Source organism: Cebidichthys violaceus, unplaced genomic scaffold (assembly GCF_023349555.1).
Source record: "Cebidichthys violaceus isolate CVI_PGR_0920_01 unplaced genomic scaffold, fCebVio1.0.p SCAF_14, whole genome shotgun sequence".
Classification (NCBI taxonomy): domain Eukaryota; kingdom Metazoa; phylum Chordata; class Actinopteri; order Perciformes; family Stichaeidae; genus Cebidichthys; species Cebidichthys violaceus.
This window is the reverse complement of record NW_027176307.1, coordinates 8,261,690-8,272,804: the sequence shown is the minus strand read 5'-3', so window position 1 is coordinate 8,272,804 and position 11,115 is coordinate 8,261,690. Positions and strand designations below refer to the sequence as shown.

The window sequence follows — 11,115 nt, the reverse complement described above, 5'->3', positions numbered from 1 at the left end:
CCAACGGTTATCAAATATTGGTTTACCAATTTCTCTTTCCCAGGTCTGTTTCGGGTTAAGGTAGTCAATGAGACCATAGATAGTTGAGATGGAGCGTTTTTGCGCAGGATCTAGAGTAAGCAAAGAGTCAATCAGAGATCCAGGGGGATGATTAGGAAAGTGAGGATATTCGGATTTAATAAAGTGTCTACTCTGTAGAAAGCGGAAAAGATTAGATTTAGGTAGGTCAAATTTAGATGACAGTCCTGCAAAATCAATAAAGTCCCCATCTTTATAAAAGTCTTTAATGTTACTTAAGCCTTTGTCGCGCCACGTACAAAAGGTAGGGTCAGACACAGAAGGTGAGAATAAGTGGTTTCTAAAGACTGGGGCCAAAGTAGAAGGTTTAGTTTTAGTTTTAGGTCTAGTCCAAAATGTTTACGGAGTTGTATCCAGATGTTGAGAGAGTTAGTAACTATTGGATTTTCTGAGATTTCGTGGGTTTTAAGTGGCAGTCGTGCCGTGATGAGGGATTGAAGGGAAATCTTGGAAGAGGATAGTTCTATTTGGGCCCACAGAGGGCCATTTCTAAGCCCATCATCCATCCAGTGACGTAGCTTTTCAATGTTGCAGGCCCAGTAACATTGGATTAAATTGGGTAGAGCTAATCCGCCTGACTTCTTAGGAAGTTGTAAGATTGCTTTCTTAATGCGAGGTGGTTTATTAACCAACAGAAATGAGGAGATAGTCTGATCTAGTTGGCGAAAAAAGGATTTTTTCATAAAGATTGGAATATGTTGAAACAAATATAGGAATTTGGGAAGAATCACCATTTGTATGAGGTTGACGCGGCCAATGAGGGACAGGGGAAGAGCGGACCAGCAGGTTATATCGGATTTACAGTTGTCAACAAGAGGACGAAAGTTCTTGGTGAAGAGATCTTTAAATGATGGTGTAATGACCACCCCTAGGTATCTAAATCCTTCCATGGTCACCTTGAATAGAAAGAGAGATTGTGGTAGTGCCTTGGCTAACGTATTTATGGGGAGAAGTTCACTTTTATGGAAGTTTAATTTATAACCAGAATATTTTCCGAATTTGAGTAGAAAATCTTTGACAACTGAAAGGGATGGGACAGGATTGGAAACATATAACAGGAGATCATCCGCATAAAGTGACAGTTTGTGTGTGATTCCCATCCTGGAAATACACTCGAATCCCCCTTACCCCCGGAGCAAGATGGCTAAAAGTTCAATGGCCAAAGCGAACAGAAGAGGAGAGAGGGGACAACCTTGTCTGGTGCCACGGCATAGAGTGAAAGGGCAGGATTTTATACCGTTAGTGAGAATGGAAGCAGTCAGAGAGTTATAGAGCAACTCGATCCAGGCTATAAAGTCTGAGCTAAAGCCAAATCTTCCCAAAATATAGTATAGATACTTCCATTCGACCCTGTCGAAGGCCTTCTCAGCATCTAACGATAATATTGCCTCAGGGGTGTCATGATTTGGGGAGCTGATTATGTTAAGCAGCCACCTAGTGTTAAATGAGGAACTCCGTCCTGCCATGAAGCCTGTTTGGTCTGCAGAGATCAGAGATGGTAGAGCTTTCTGCAGCCGTGTAGATAAAACCTTGGCTAAGATCTTCTGGTCAACATTCAGAAGAAGGGATATGGGCCTGTAGTTGTTGCATAATAGAGAGTCTTTGTCCTTTTTCAGTAGGAGACAAATCGTGGCTTCGGATAGTGTTGGGGCTAGCCGTCCCTTTGTAAATGATTAATTATATACTTTTGTCAGCAGTGGGGAGACTAGGTTAGAGTATGTTTTATAAAATTCTACTATGAAACCATCCGGGCCTGGTGATTTGCCAATTTGTAGTAGTTTAATTGCCTCTTGCACTTCTGTAGTCGAGATCGAAACTCTAAGATTATTAGGTATGTCCTCACTGATTTTGGGAACGGGATCGATTCCAATGGGTTATGCCCCCACACCTCTGGTGGGCAGTCTGATGAGTAAAGATCTGAATAATAACTCAAAAAAACATCATTCACGAGTTTAGGATCAGTAACCACATTTCCTGAGGGAGACCTAGTCCTAGGGATCAGTCTCGACAGCGCCCTAGCCCTGGTCTGGTAAAACAAAAGTTTACCTGCCTTATCTCCCATTTCAAAATAATATTGCTTTGAGTGTAGCAATTGCTTTTTGATCTTAGCTGTTGACAGGAGGTCATACTCAGCCTGGAGCTTGAGACGTTGATTGTAAAGTGCAGGAGTAGGAGTGTTAGCATATTCCACATCCACCTCCTGAAGCCGGTCTGATATCTCTACCAACTGAGCCGATTGTGATCTTTTCAGGTATGAGGTGTAAGAGATTGCTTGGCCCCGTAGGTACGCTTTACATGCCTCCCAGAGAACTGTGTCATTGATCTGTAAAAAGTTAGAAATTTCTTCTGAGAAGAGTCTTTTAAATTGGGGTTGAATTGTGGTTGACTGTGGCTAAGTGGAGAGCAGGGCCGCCTTTCAATCGGCGGTTCGATCCCGGCTCCTGCTCTACTAGTCTCATGTCAATGTGTCCTTGAGCAAGACACTTAACCCCAAAATTGCTCCCGTATTGCGTCTACGGTATGTTACTGAATTGTAAGTCGCTTTGGATAAAAGCGTCTGCTAAATCACCGTAATGTAATGTAATGTAAATTGTGTGTCAGATAGCATTGTGGGAGATAGCCTCCACTGTCTTGATAAAAAGCTATGATTAGGAAAACATATGTCAATTGAAGTAGGGGCATGGTCTGAGATCATAATACTATGGTATGTACTGGAGTTGGTCCAGTGTAAAAATCTATTGTCAATGAGGAAGAAGTCAATTCTTGAATATGTGTGATGAAAGTGGGAGAAAAAGGAAAAGGCCCTTGCAAATGGATTAGCAGATCGTCATGGATCACTGAGGCCAAGTTGTTCTGTAAATGTCTTCAGTGCTGTTGCAGAATTTGAGATGTATGGTCTGGAGGAAGATCTGTCAAGATTGGGGTCCTGAGTAAGATTAAAGTCACCATTAACTCCCTTAACATTTCATGAGACAAGACGACAGCCCCTGTTTGTAGATCTCATGACAAATTAAAGTTTCAAAGTGTCATAAGGTGTTACAGTGATTAACGGTTTAATAACAATTTAAAGTAATAACAGTGCAGAAATCAGAGCTTAAGTTTGGAAGACAGCTTGCCTCTAATTACCGAACACGGTTATACTAACAAAACTCTTACCGCCATAACCGGGCTTGATACCTGGCTAACTGAGTTAGCCGGATAATTTTCAGGATAAGATTACATAAGTCAGGCTTTTTGGTTCCACGAAGCAAGTTTGGCAAAATCACCATAGCAACACATCCATAAACTTGAACTTAAGTTAGCTGGATAAGCTTGCCACTCCCCCGGAAAAAAATGGCAGCTCCCTTCCTCAGAGATCCCATTGATGAGGGAGCAATATTAGTTAGATTAGCATTTTATAGGGAGCGAGTTCTTCGAGATCACCAAGATCCGTTATCATATCATGATGACTTCCTATACATTACCATGGCACATATTGTATTGACTCACCATTCTGAATAATGTTTTTGTGCTTAGTTTTTACTTGCTCCCATGTCCTCTTGATGGCTGGATTGCAACTACATGGGGGTTGAAAGCACTCATAATTAAATGACAGTGTTATTAGTACACCATAGCATATCATTATTGTAGAAAATGATTAAGGTGGACTCATGATAAGAATAGAGAGAATCACACACAATTTCTTTTCACTGCTTCAATTGATTGAATTTCTGATTATGAATAATACATACATACTGATCCACCCATACACAGATTCGCACACACACCTACTTCTATATGGTAATCTACACATACATGTATATACACATATATAGTACATGATACATAAGCGCATTCAGTACATATATCCTCATAAGTATCTATTCATTTGTATCAATTAGATACTCTTTGAGCTTGTCTTTATTTACTTATTACGAAAGAGTTGAGATAATTATTTTCGCTAGCAAGATCTCATTTGATGATGCATTCCATTAATTAAGCCTACTGCCAGCAGGCACATTTAAAGAAATATAATCTGATTGATTGGGGTGATGAGGCACTTAAAATTACCCTATACAGTTTCCCAACACTTACGCATTTAACTTGTCTGCGATGTTTTGCCATGCTTCTTGTCTAGCCCTCGCAGCCTGGGCGGTGTTAGATTTTGCCATGATTATGGTCTTGAATTCCTCATATGCGTTCATGATCATCTCCTGCTCGTCAGCAGAGAAAAAAAGAGGCTCTTTCTTTGAGTTTATTTGCCATTGTACTGTTAGAAAATCATGGCTTTGGTGATCGATGCTTCCCCCTTTTGAAGTAGGACGAGCACGCGCAATTATCCTGATAACTGAAGTCTGGTTCAAATGAACGAGATTGTTTGAGCGCGGATCAGCCTTTGAGAAACCGAAGTAGCCTGACTTCAATCATCGGGTTAATTTAAGCTGGTTAATAGGACATTTGATCGACTTAGTTGAACCACGTATGAGGAACGGGGCCCAGGAGTTCAGTAAGTCTTTGCAGTGGAGATGACAGAGAGGCTGCAGTGTTTACCCACAACACCACTGATCTCACAGGGTTCACTTGGAAGCTTGTGTCCTCACACAAATACACAGCACACTTCAAAACAAAACCCGAGGGATTGCATCACTACCAGAGCTTCAAGCTAACTGAACGGGCGACCCCCTAACTAACCACTGCAAATGTATAGTCTATTGATCTGAATGGGTTCACACAGAGGACAGTGTAATAAGGGAGGAGGCAGCAGCTGTTAGAATAGGAGCATTTATTTCACAGAAACCATATACTTTACATAGTCGGTACTGGTCAATCAATTTCATGTCACACACTGCTTGGCCATGGTTAGCTATAAATTTAAAGATTGTAGGTGTGTGAGAAGAGTAACACAAAGAGGATGAATACTATGACCAAACACCATCTAAATCTGTTTGTTTTGCCCGTCAACCAACCAAAGTTTGGAACATCAAGCAGACAGAGCATTTTGAGAAACAGGGCATACACTAGCTCCCTGCCCTGGTGTTTAGTCACACACTGCCAGTCTAACCGGTGTTCACACATATCCCATAATGGAGATACAAAAAAAGAAATGCTCATTTCAACACAATCATTATAAAAAAGATCATTTTAACAACGGTATCAGTAAAATTACTACCCGCATAAACCAAGGAACATGTGGCTTTGTACAGATAGAAGGAGAAAGACTTTGAACAGGAGGTGGAGGCGGATGGTTTTTCCAGAACGCTACTTTGGAGGGTCCGTGTTGATGCCGTATTTCTCTTTTAGAAGCTTCAGCTGTTCCTCTTTCTTCTTTGTGTCCATCTTCTGGAAAGCCTGCAAAAAGAATTGATAAAGAATGGGAAAAATTGATTAAATCTGGAATGCATGAAGATATATGTTCATATTTCTAAACACCAACATATATATAAATTATTTTTCTCTTTGACATGTTTCATACATACTCTGTTCGCATTGTAGTAGAGGACCACCAGGTAACGGTTGCAGACGTTGAAGCCTGACAGATGGTCACAGGCGTTCTTGGCATCAAAGATGTCTTCATAAACCACATAAGCTGTTCCTCTGGATTCAGGTGTGTTCCCTCTGAGGAGAGAGCAAAACACACACGAAGTGACCACAAGACCAAAATAAGCATCCCAACAAAAAAAAAGATATTTGAATTGAACCAAAGCCGTATATAATCTTGTATATGTAGGAAGGATAGTACTGTGAAATAAATATATATATATATGGGAAATATTGACATTTCATTCTTGCTGGTCTACAAATTTGAGCTGCATCAATTGTGAAAGATGTCAGTCGTGTGACTGTGAGTAGCAGTGAGATCCGATAACATGCACCTCCAAAAAATGTCAAGAAATCAAGTACTAGTTTTGCATCCATTTAAGCTTTAGAAAGTCACTGAAAAAAAAAATAAAACATTGATGGGTGTTGTATGTGTCACTATATAACATTCCATGTTATACTAATGCAATCAAAACTGACCACACTACAAAAAAATGCGTTGGCCCATTCTGTATGTCACCCTAGAACAGAATGTTGCTCCAATAATGATGATCAAAGCTACTACTGCAGAGAGCTGAAGCCTACACACACTTACGTTCTGATTTGGCGGATCGGTCCATACTTCCCGAAGATATCGTACATCTCCTCAGCTGTGATCTTGTAAGGAAGGTTCCTGACGTACAGGATTCTGTTCACCTCAGGAGGCAATCGTATCTGCAACACACAGCGACGAGAACAGAAGAGTTACACATATTTTAAGATGATAACTTTAACCATAGGAAAGTAAATGATGATGCAATATAAACAATAAAAAACGACAAAACGTCAGAACGACTACTGCACTTCGATGAAGGCTGCACCTTTAAAAGCTAAAGCTGTCTCGTTACTATATGAAATGCCCACTAACGCTGATGGAGTCCATTTTAAATCCATATCAATGATTTGTTTTATCTACCCCTAGAAGCGGCAAGTTGTGTGTTGAAGCACCAATAACCAGATTTAGCTAGCACATTGTCAATTACGAGGCACTAGTGTTATTATGTTTATGTCACAAAACTAAATATCAAAAAGATGGCCCCACATAAGTCACCTAAATAAGTATCGTCCAACGTGCTAAAAGCAAGAAAACGGCACGTTTTAACACAGCTAATGTGATTGTTTTCAATTCGTTAGCATGCTAACGTTAGCAGCACGCTAACGCTGGGTGAAGCTAGCTTCTAGCCTAACTAAGCTAATATGATTAGCTAGTTATAGTCCTCATAGAACAGCAGACTCGCTCAGACTTACATTAGCGCGTTTTGCTGCTTGCATAGCCATGGTGAAATATGTTTAGGCGTAAATAAGACCGTTGAAAACAAACACGCAGTATCTCAGCTCTCCAGTTCCCGACGTCAAAATGGCAGCGGTGTCGTCAGGTGGTTACGCACTTCCGGTTTCTTCTTCTTCTCTAGCGGACTACAAACAAACGTTAAAGGTGCTTGCCGCCACTTACTGTACCGGAGTGTGTAACGTCATGGCTTCATGACAGTTTTGTAATTCAAAGACAAAAACAATAACAACAACAACAACAACAACAACAATAATAATAATAATAATAATAATAATAATAACTTGAAAATTTTGCGTTGCTCATTTCTGTATTTCTGATTGACGGTCTTGAACTTGAGAGGAGCTTCATAGAGATTCAATAATTTGTCACAGAATACAAGTCTACGCATAGCCACAGAAAAAAGTACCATTTCAACCACCTCACCATTTCAGTATTTCTTTTAAATATCAGCATTTGAGGTATTAGGTACTGATATGTTTTACACTTTTTTACACGCTACAGTGACAATAATAATAATAATGTTAATAATAATAATGGTAAAGTGTAAATCTCAGCTGTAATCACTGATCCACACTTATCCGAACAGACTGTGACACATTCTGAGTATTGTGTTATTAAAATATTAAAACGTGTCTCCAGAATTTCATGTTTCATCAACTGCTGTAGACAGGGGTCAAAAGTAAGGCTTCCTCACCTGCACACAGAACAGAAGCATTTCAAAATTCATATTTTCACTGGTGCTACGTAATTCTAGTCTGGGGATTTATTTCAAAAGCATCTTCCATGATCAAATTTACTTTAAGCATTGATCTACAGTGAGAAGAAAACCTACAATCAAGAGGTTGTTTTTTAAAAACTTCACATTGACCTTCATGTAAATCCTGGAATATTCTGCTGATTGGGCTGGATGTGTGCTCCTCATTTGAAACACTTCTTTGTCACAGCCAAGTCATACCATGTTTTGAACTGTGTGCAAATATAAAAAAAAAAATGTAACTTGGCTGCTCTTAGTGATAAGACAAAGACAGACAGTGATTTTGAACAAAACTGTCAAAGCCCCCAATTCAACAACCATGAGTCAACAACATATTGATATCATCAGAGAGATAAGACTCCCTTGAACGGCCATGTTTATGTTTGTGGTGTCAAAATGTGAGCTTGAGAGGTTAGAAAACGAGTACTGTCTGTTTTCTTTAATCAATTTGTCATCAAAGTTAACATGGAGCAGTTGTTTGGAGCCACACAGAGTAATAATAATAATAATAATAATAATAATAATAAACATCATGACTTTATTATAAAGTTCTATTCTGGATATTAAATCTGTTTCATTCAAATATTTAATGCAAGCCCTTTTAAACTACTGGTTTATCCCCTGTCTCTATGCTACACTCTCTTCCATATCTAGCACCCTGCTCTTCAGTCTTTCTCTTTCCAGACTGAAACTCCTCCATCTTATCAGCACACGTTCAACCTTTTCCTCACTTACATGGCTCATATTTATCTAGTGCTGTCTTTTTCATTAAGTGTCATAATCCTGTGTCTCCTAACCTTAACCTAGAAAAATTCCATCTTCTTTTGTACATTTACCTCTTTTGCTTTTCACCCTGACGTCAGAATTTTGTTATCATTTCTACCCTTATTGTCATTATTCCAGAGTTCCTGCCAAGGGGTCATTATTTTCCAAGCTATGTTACTGATTTTGCTTCTCACCCCCCCCCCCCAAAAAAAATGTGTTAGCATTGTTATTAAATACATGGTTAGTTGCACACCTTTAACTTACATTTTTTGGCAAAGTTCTTCCGCAGATGAGACCCAGATGAAACGTCAGTAAATACAACTCTGCTGAATTTAAAAGCTTTTACGTGTCTTAAAGGTGCCGTGTGTAGGATTTGAACATAATGACCTTTTAAGAAATTATCAGTATCTGTTGTTAAAAATGTGATAAAATGTTTGGTATTGCCCAACCCAATCTGACACGAGTTCAGGTTTCCATGCGTGAAGTTCATATTCAGATGGTGCAACGGCTCCCCTTAGTGGTGTAATTCAGCCAGAGAAATGTTGATGGATTGGGTGGCAAGGTATTTGTATTTTGACTTTCTTGATCTGGATTGATTGGAAAGTGCTCAGTTTCATGTAACTGAACAGTTGCCATAACTTAAACATCCAACATTCATACAGCTATTTGACTTTGTCTCTGTCAGGTGGTGATTCTATTCAATTTTCTTTCATTTAATGTTTACTGAATTGCAAATGGTTGCAGAGTTGAATGTCGACTGTGCCAGCGCTGGGATTCTTACGTTGAAGTTTAAATATAATAAATTCCTATCAATCTTTGGTACTTGGAGATTCAGAGCGCATTGTTGCTCCAAGGCAGATCAATCATTAATTACTGATTTGCCTATGTCACTTTTCCTCACATCCACATAGTGAAGGGACTGCATGAATATAGTGTTGTTCAAGTCTACCAACCGCTCAGAGCGCTTCACGACATGTGTGGCAACATTCACATAGACATTCATATGGCAGAGGTGTAATGGTAATTTTTTACGTAGTATATATTTCTACTCAGTATATTGTATTCATGCATAAGTCATTTTGCTCTGGACTTTGTTGAACTTCACCGTGTCTCTGTTGTGCAGAAGAAGGATTCTCCCTCTCTGTTCACATAGATAACTAACTGTGTTGTATGAGAATGTTCCATGCCAAGGCCTTTGGGCCGCTTGTTTTGGTTGCGGGCCTTGTTTTGGTTGCTGCTGTAACATTGGCCATTGGCTCCCACCTTTGCTCATTCTGTATAAAGAAAGCGTGTTCACTTTTCTCTTGGTTCTTCCTCACTGAGACTGTACGCATTCTGTTGTGATTTATTGAACCTTCTCTGCGCAGAGAATAAATACTTATAAAACAACCTGGTTTTTGGTATTATGTATTTCAGCATGAAAAGCGGGTATAGGATTTTTTTTCCACCACAGAGGCTGCACAGGACACTTTGACAGGACCGAACCAGGGACATCTCATTACTAGACAAGCGTTCCGTCTCCTGAGCCTCGTCCAGAACAACCCATCCAAATGAAAAGAAACGCATGTTACTCAATAATCTCAGAAGAGGGACAAGTTTGTGGCAAAGACAAAAAATACTTAACTGCAGGGCACAGTGCCCGAGGAAGATGTTGCAGATGAGACATAAACTATTTATATGGAGCCTAAAAGTGTGCCCTACAAAACCACATTTTAAAATAAATATAATCACAATTTCTGGTAGTATGGTCCCCAGTAATAGGCCCTACCTAATAGGCATTACTCTGTCCTCTTTCCATCTCTAGGCAAGTGCACTTTAACCTTCCAAATCAAATGTCATAAGCACATCCACACCTTTGGAAATGGCAGTTTCAGCAATATGACATGTTTTTTTTGTTATTATGATAGTATTCCTTCAGTAGTAGGGGTAACAATTGAAATTGAAAAAAAAGATACATAACAGCCTGCAGGTCTCAAGCACATGAAGAAACGGTAAATGATCCTTCACCTTTCTAGTCTTCCGACCACTCAAAGCATTTACACTACATCATTCACCCATTCATATACATTCATTCACTGATGGCCGGGGCCACCACACAAGGTGCCACCTGCCCATCAGGACACATATTCACAAATATCACAGATGTTCCATTTTTACAAGTTTCAAGTTTGGAATTGGATGTATTTGTATTTAAAGATTGTATTGAAATGTGTGTGTGTGTGTGTGTGTGTGTGTGTGTGTGTGTGTCTTGTTTAATGTTACCATAAAATGCAGATTGAGATGATTTCTCCTTCGTTATCTGTCACCGGCAGCTTAACGTGGCTGACAGCTTGAGAGGGGCAAGGAAAGGTCAAATTATTTTGCGCATTCAGTGAGGCTAAAGAGCGGCGTGCAAGCGCAGCTGCAGCATTTATGTGGACTTTCACCACTGGCATCGAATCAACACTGCATGAAGCCGATGGCTACTCATGTCCCTTGTCAAATTAAAAACCGAATATTTAAAATGTAGGACTTTCCACTCTCGTTATGGAACAATTCAAATAGATTTTCAGGCGAACCTGGAGCAGTGGTGGGAAAAGCTAGTCTTTAGGCTACATGCCTGAACAAGTTTAGCTAATAGACGAATATGCAGTGAGTGTTAGCTAAGTCAGCTAACGTCGGCAAGTTAACG

General features: G+C 39.7%; 1 protein-coding gene across 1 annotated transcript; it reads right to left on the bottom strand.

Moving 5' to 3' along the window:
- Positions 1 to 4,823: 4,823 nt before the first annotated feature.
- sf3b6 (splicing factor 3b, subunit 6) lies at positions 4,824 to 7,010 on the bottom strand. Its single transcript, XM_068708244.1, has 4 exons — positions 6,883 to 7,010; positions 6,191 to 6,309; positions 5,535 to 5,673; positions 4,824 to 5,406 (listed from the first exon to the last, which is right to left on the bottom strand). The coding sequence occupies exons 1-4, from the start codon at positions 6,910 to 6,912 to the stop codon at positions 5,317 to 5,319; spliced, it is 378 nt and encodes a 125-aa protein (XP_068564345.1). The 5' UTR covers positions 6,913 to 7,010; the 3' UTR covers positions 4,824 to 5,316.
- Positions 7,011 to 11,115: the final 4,105 nt, after the last annotated feature.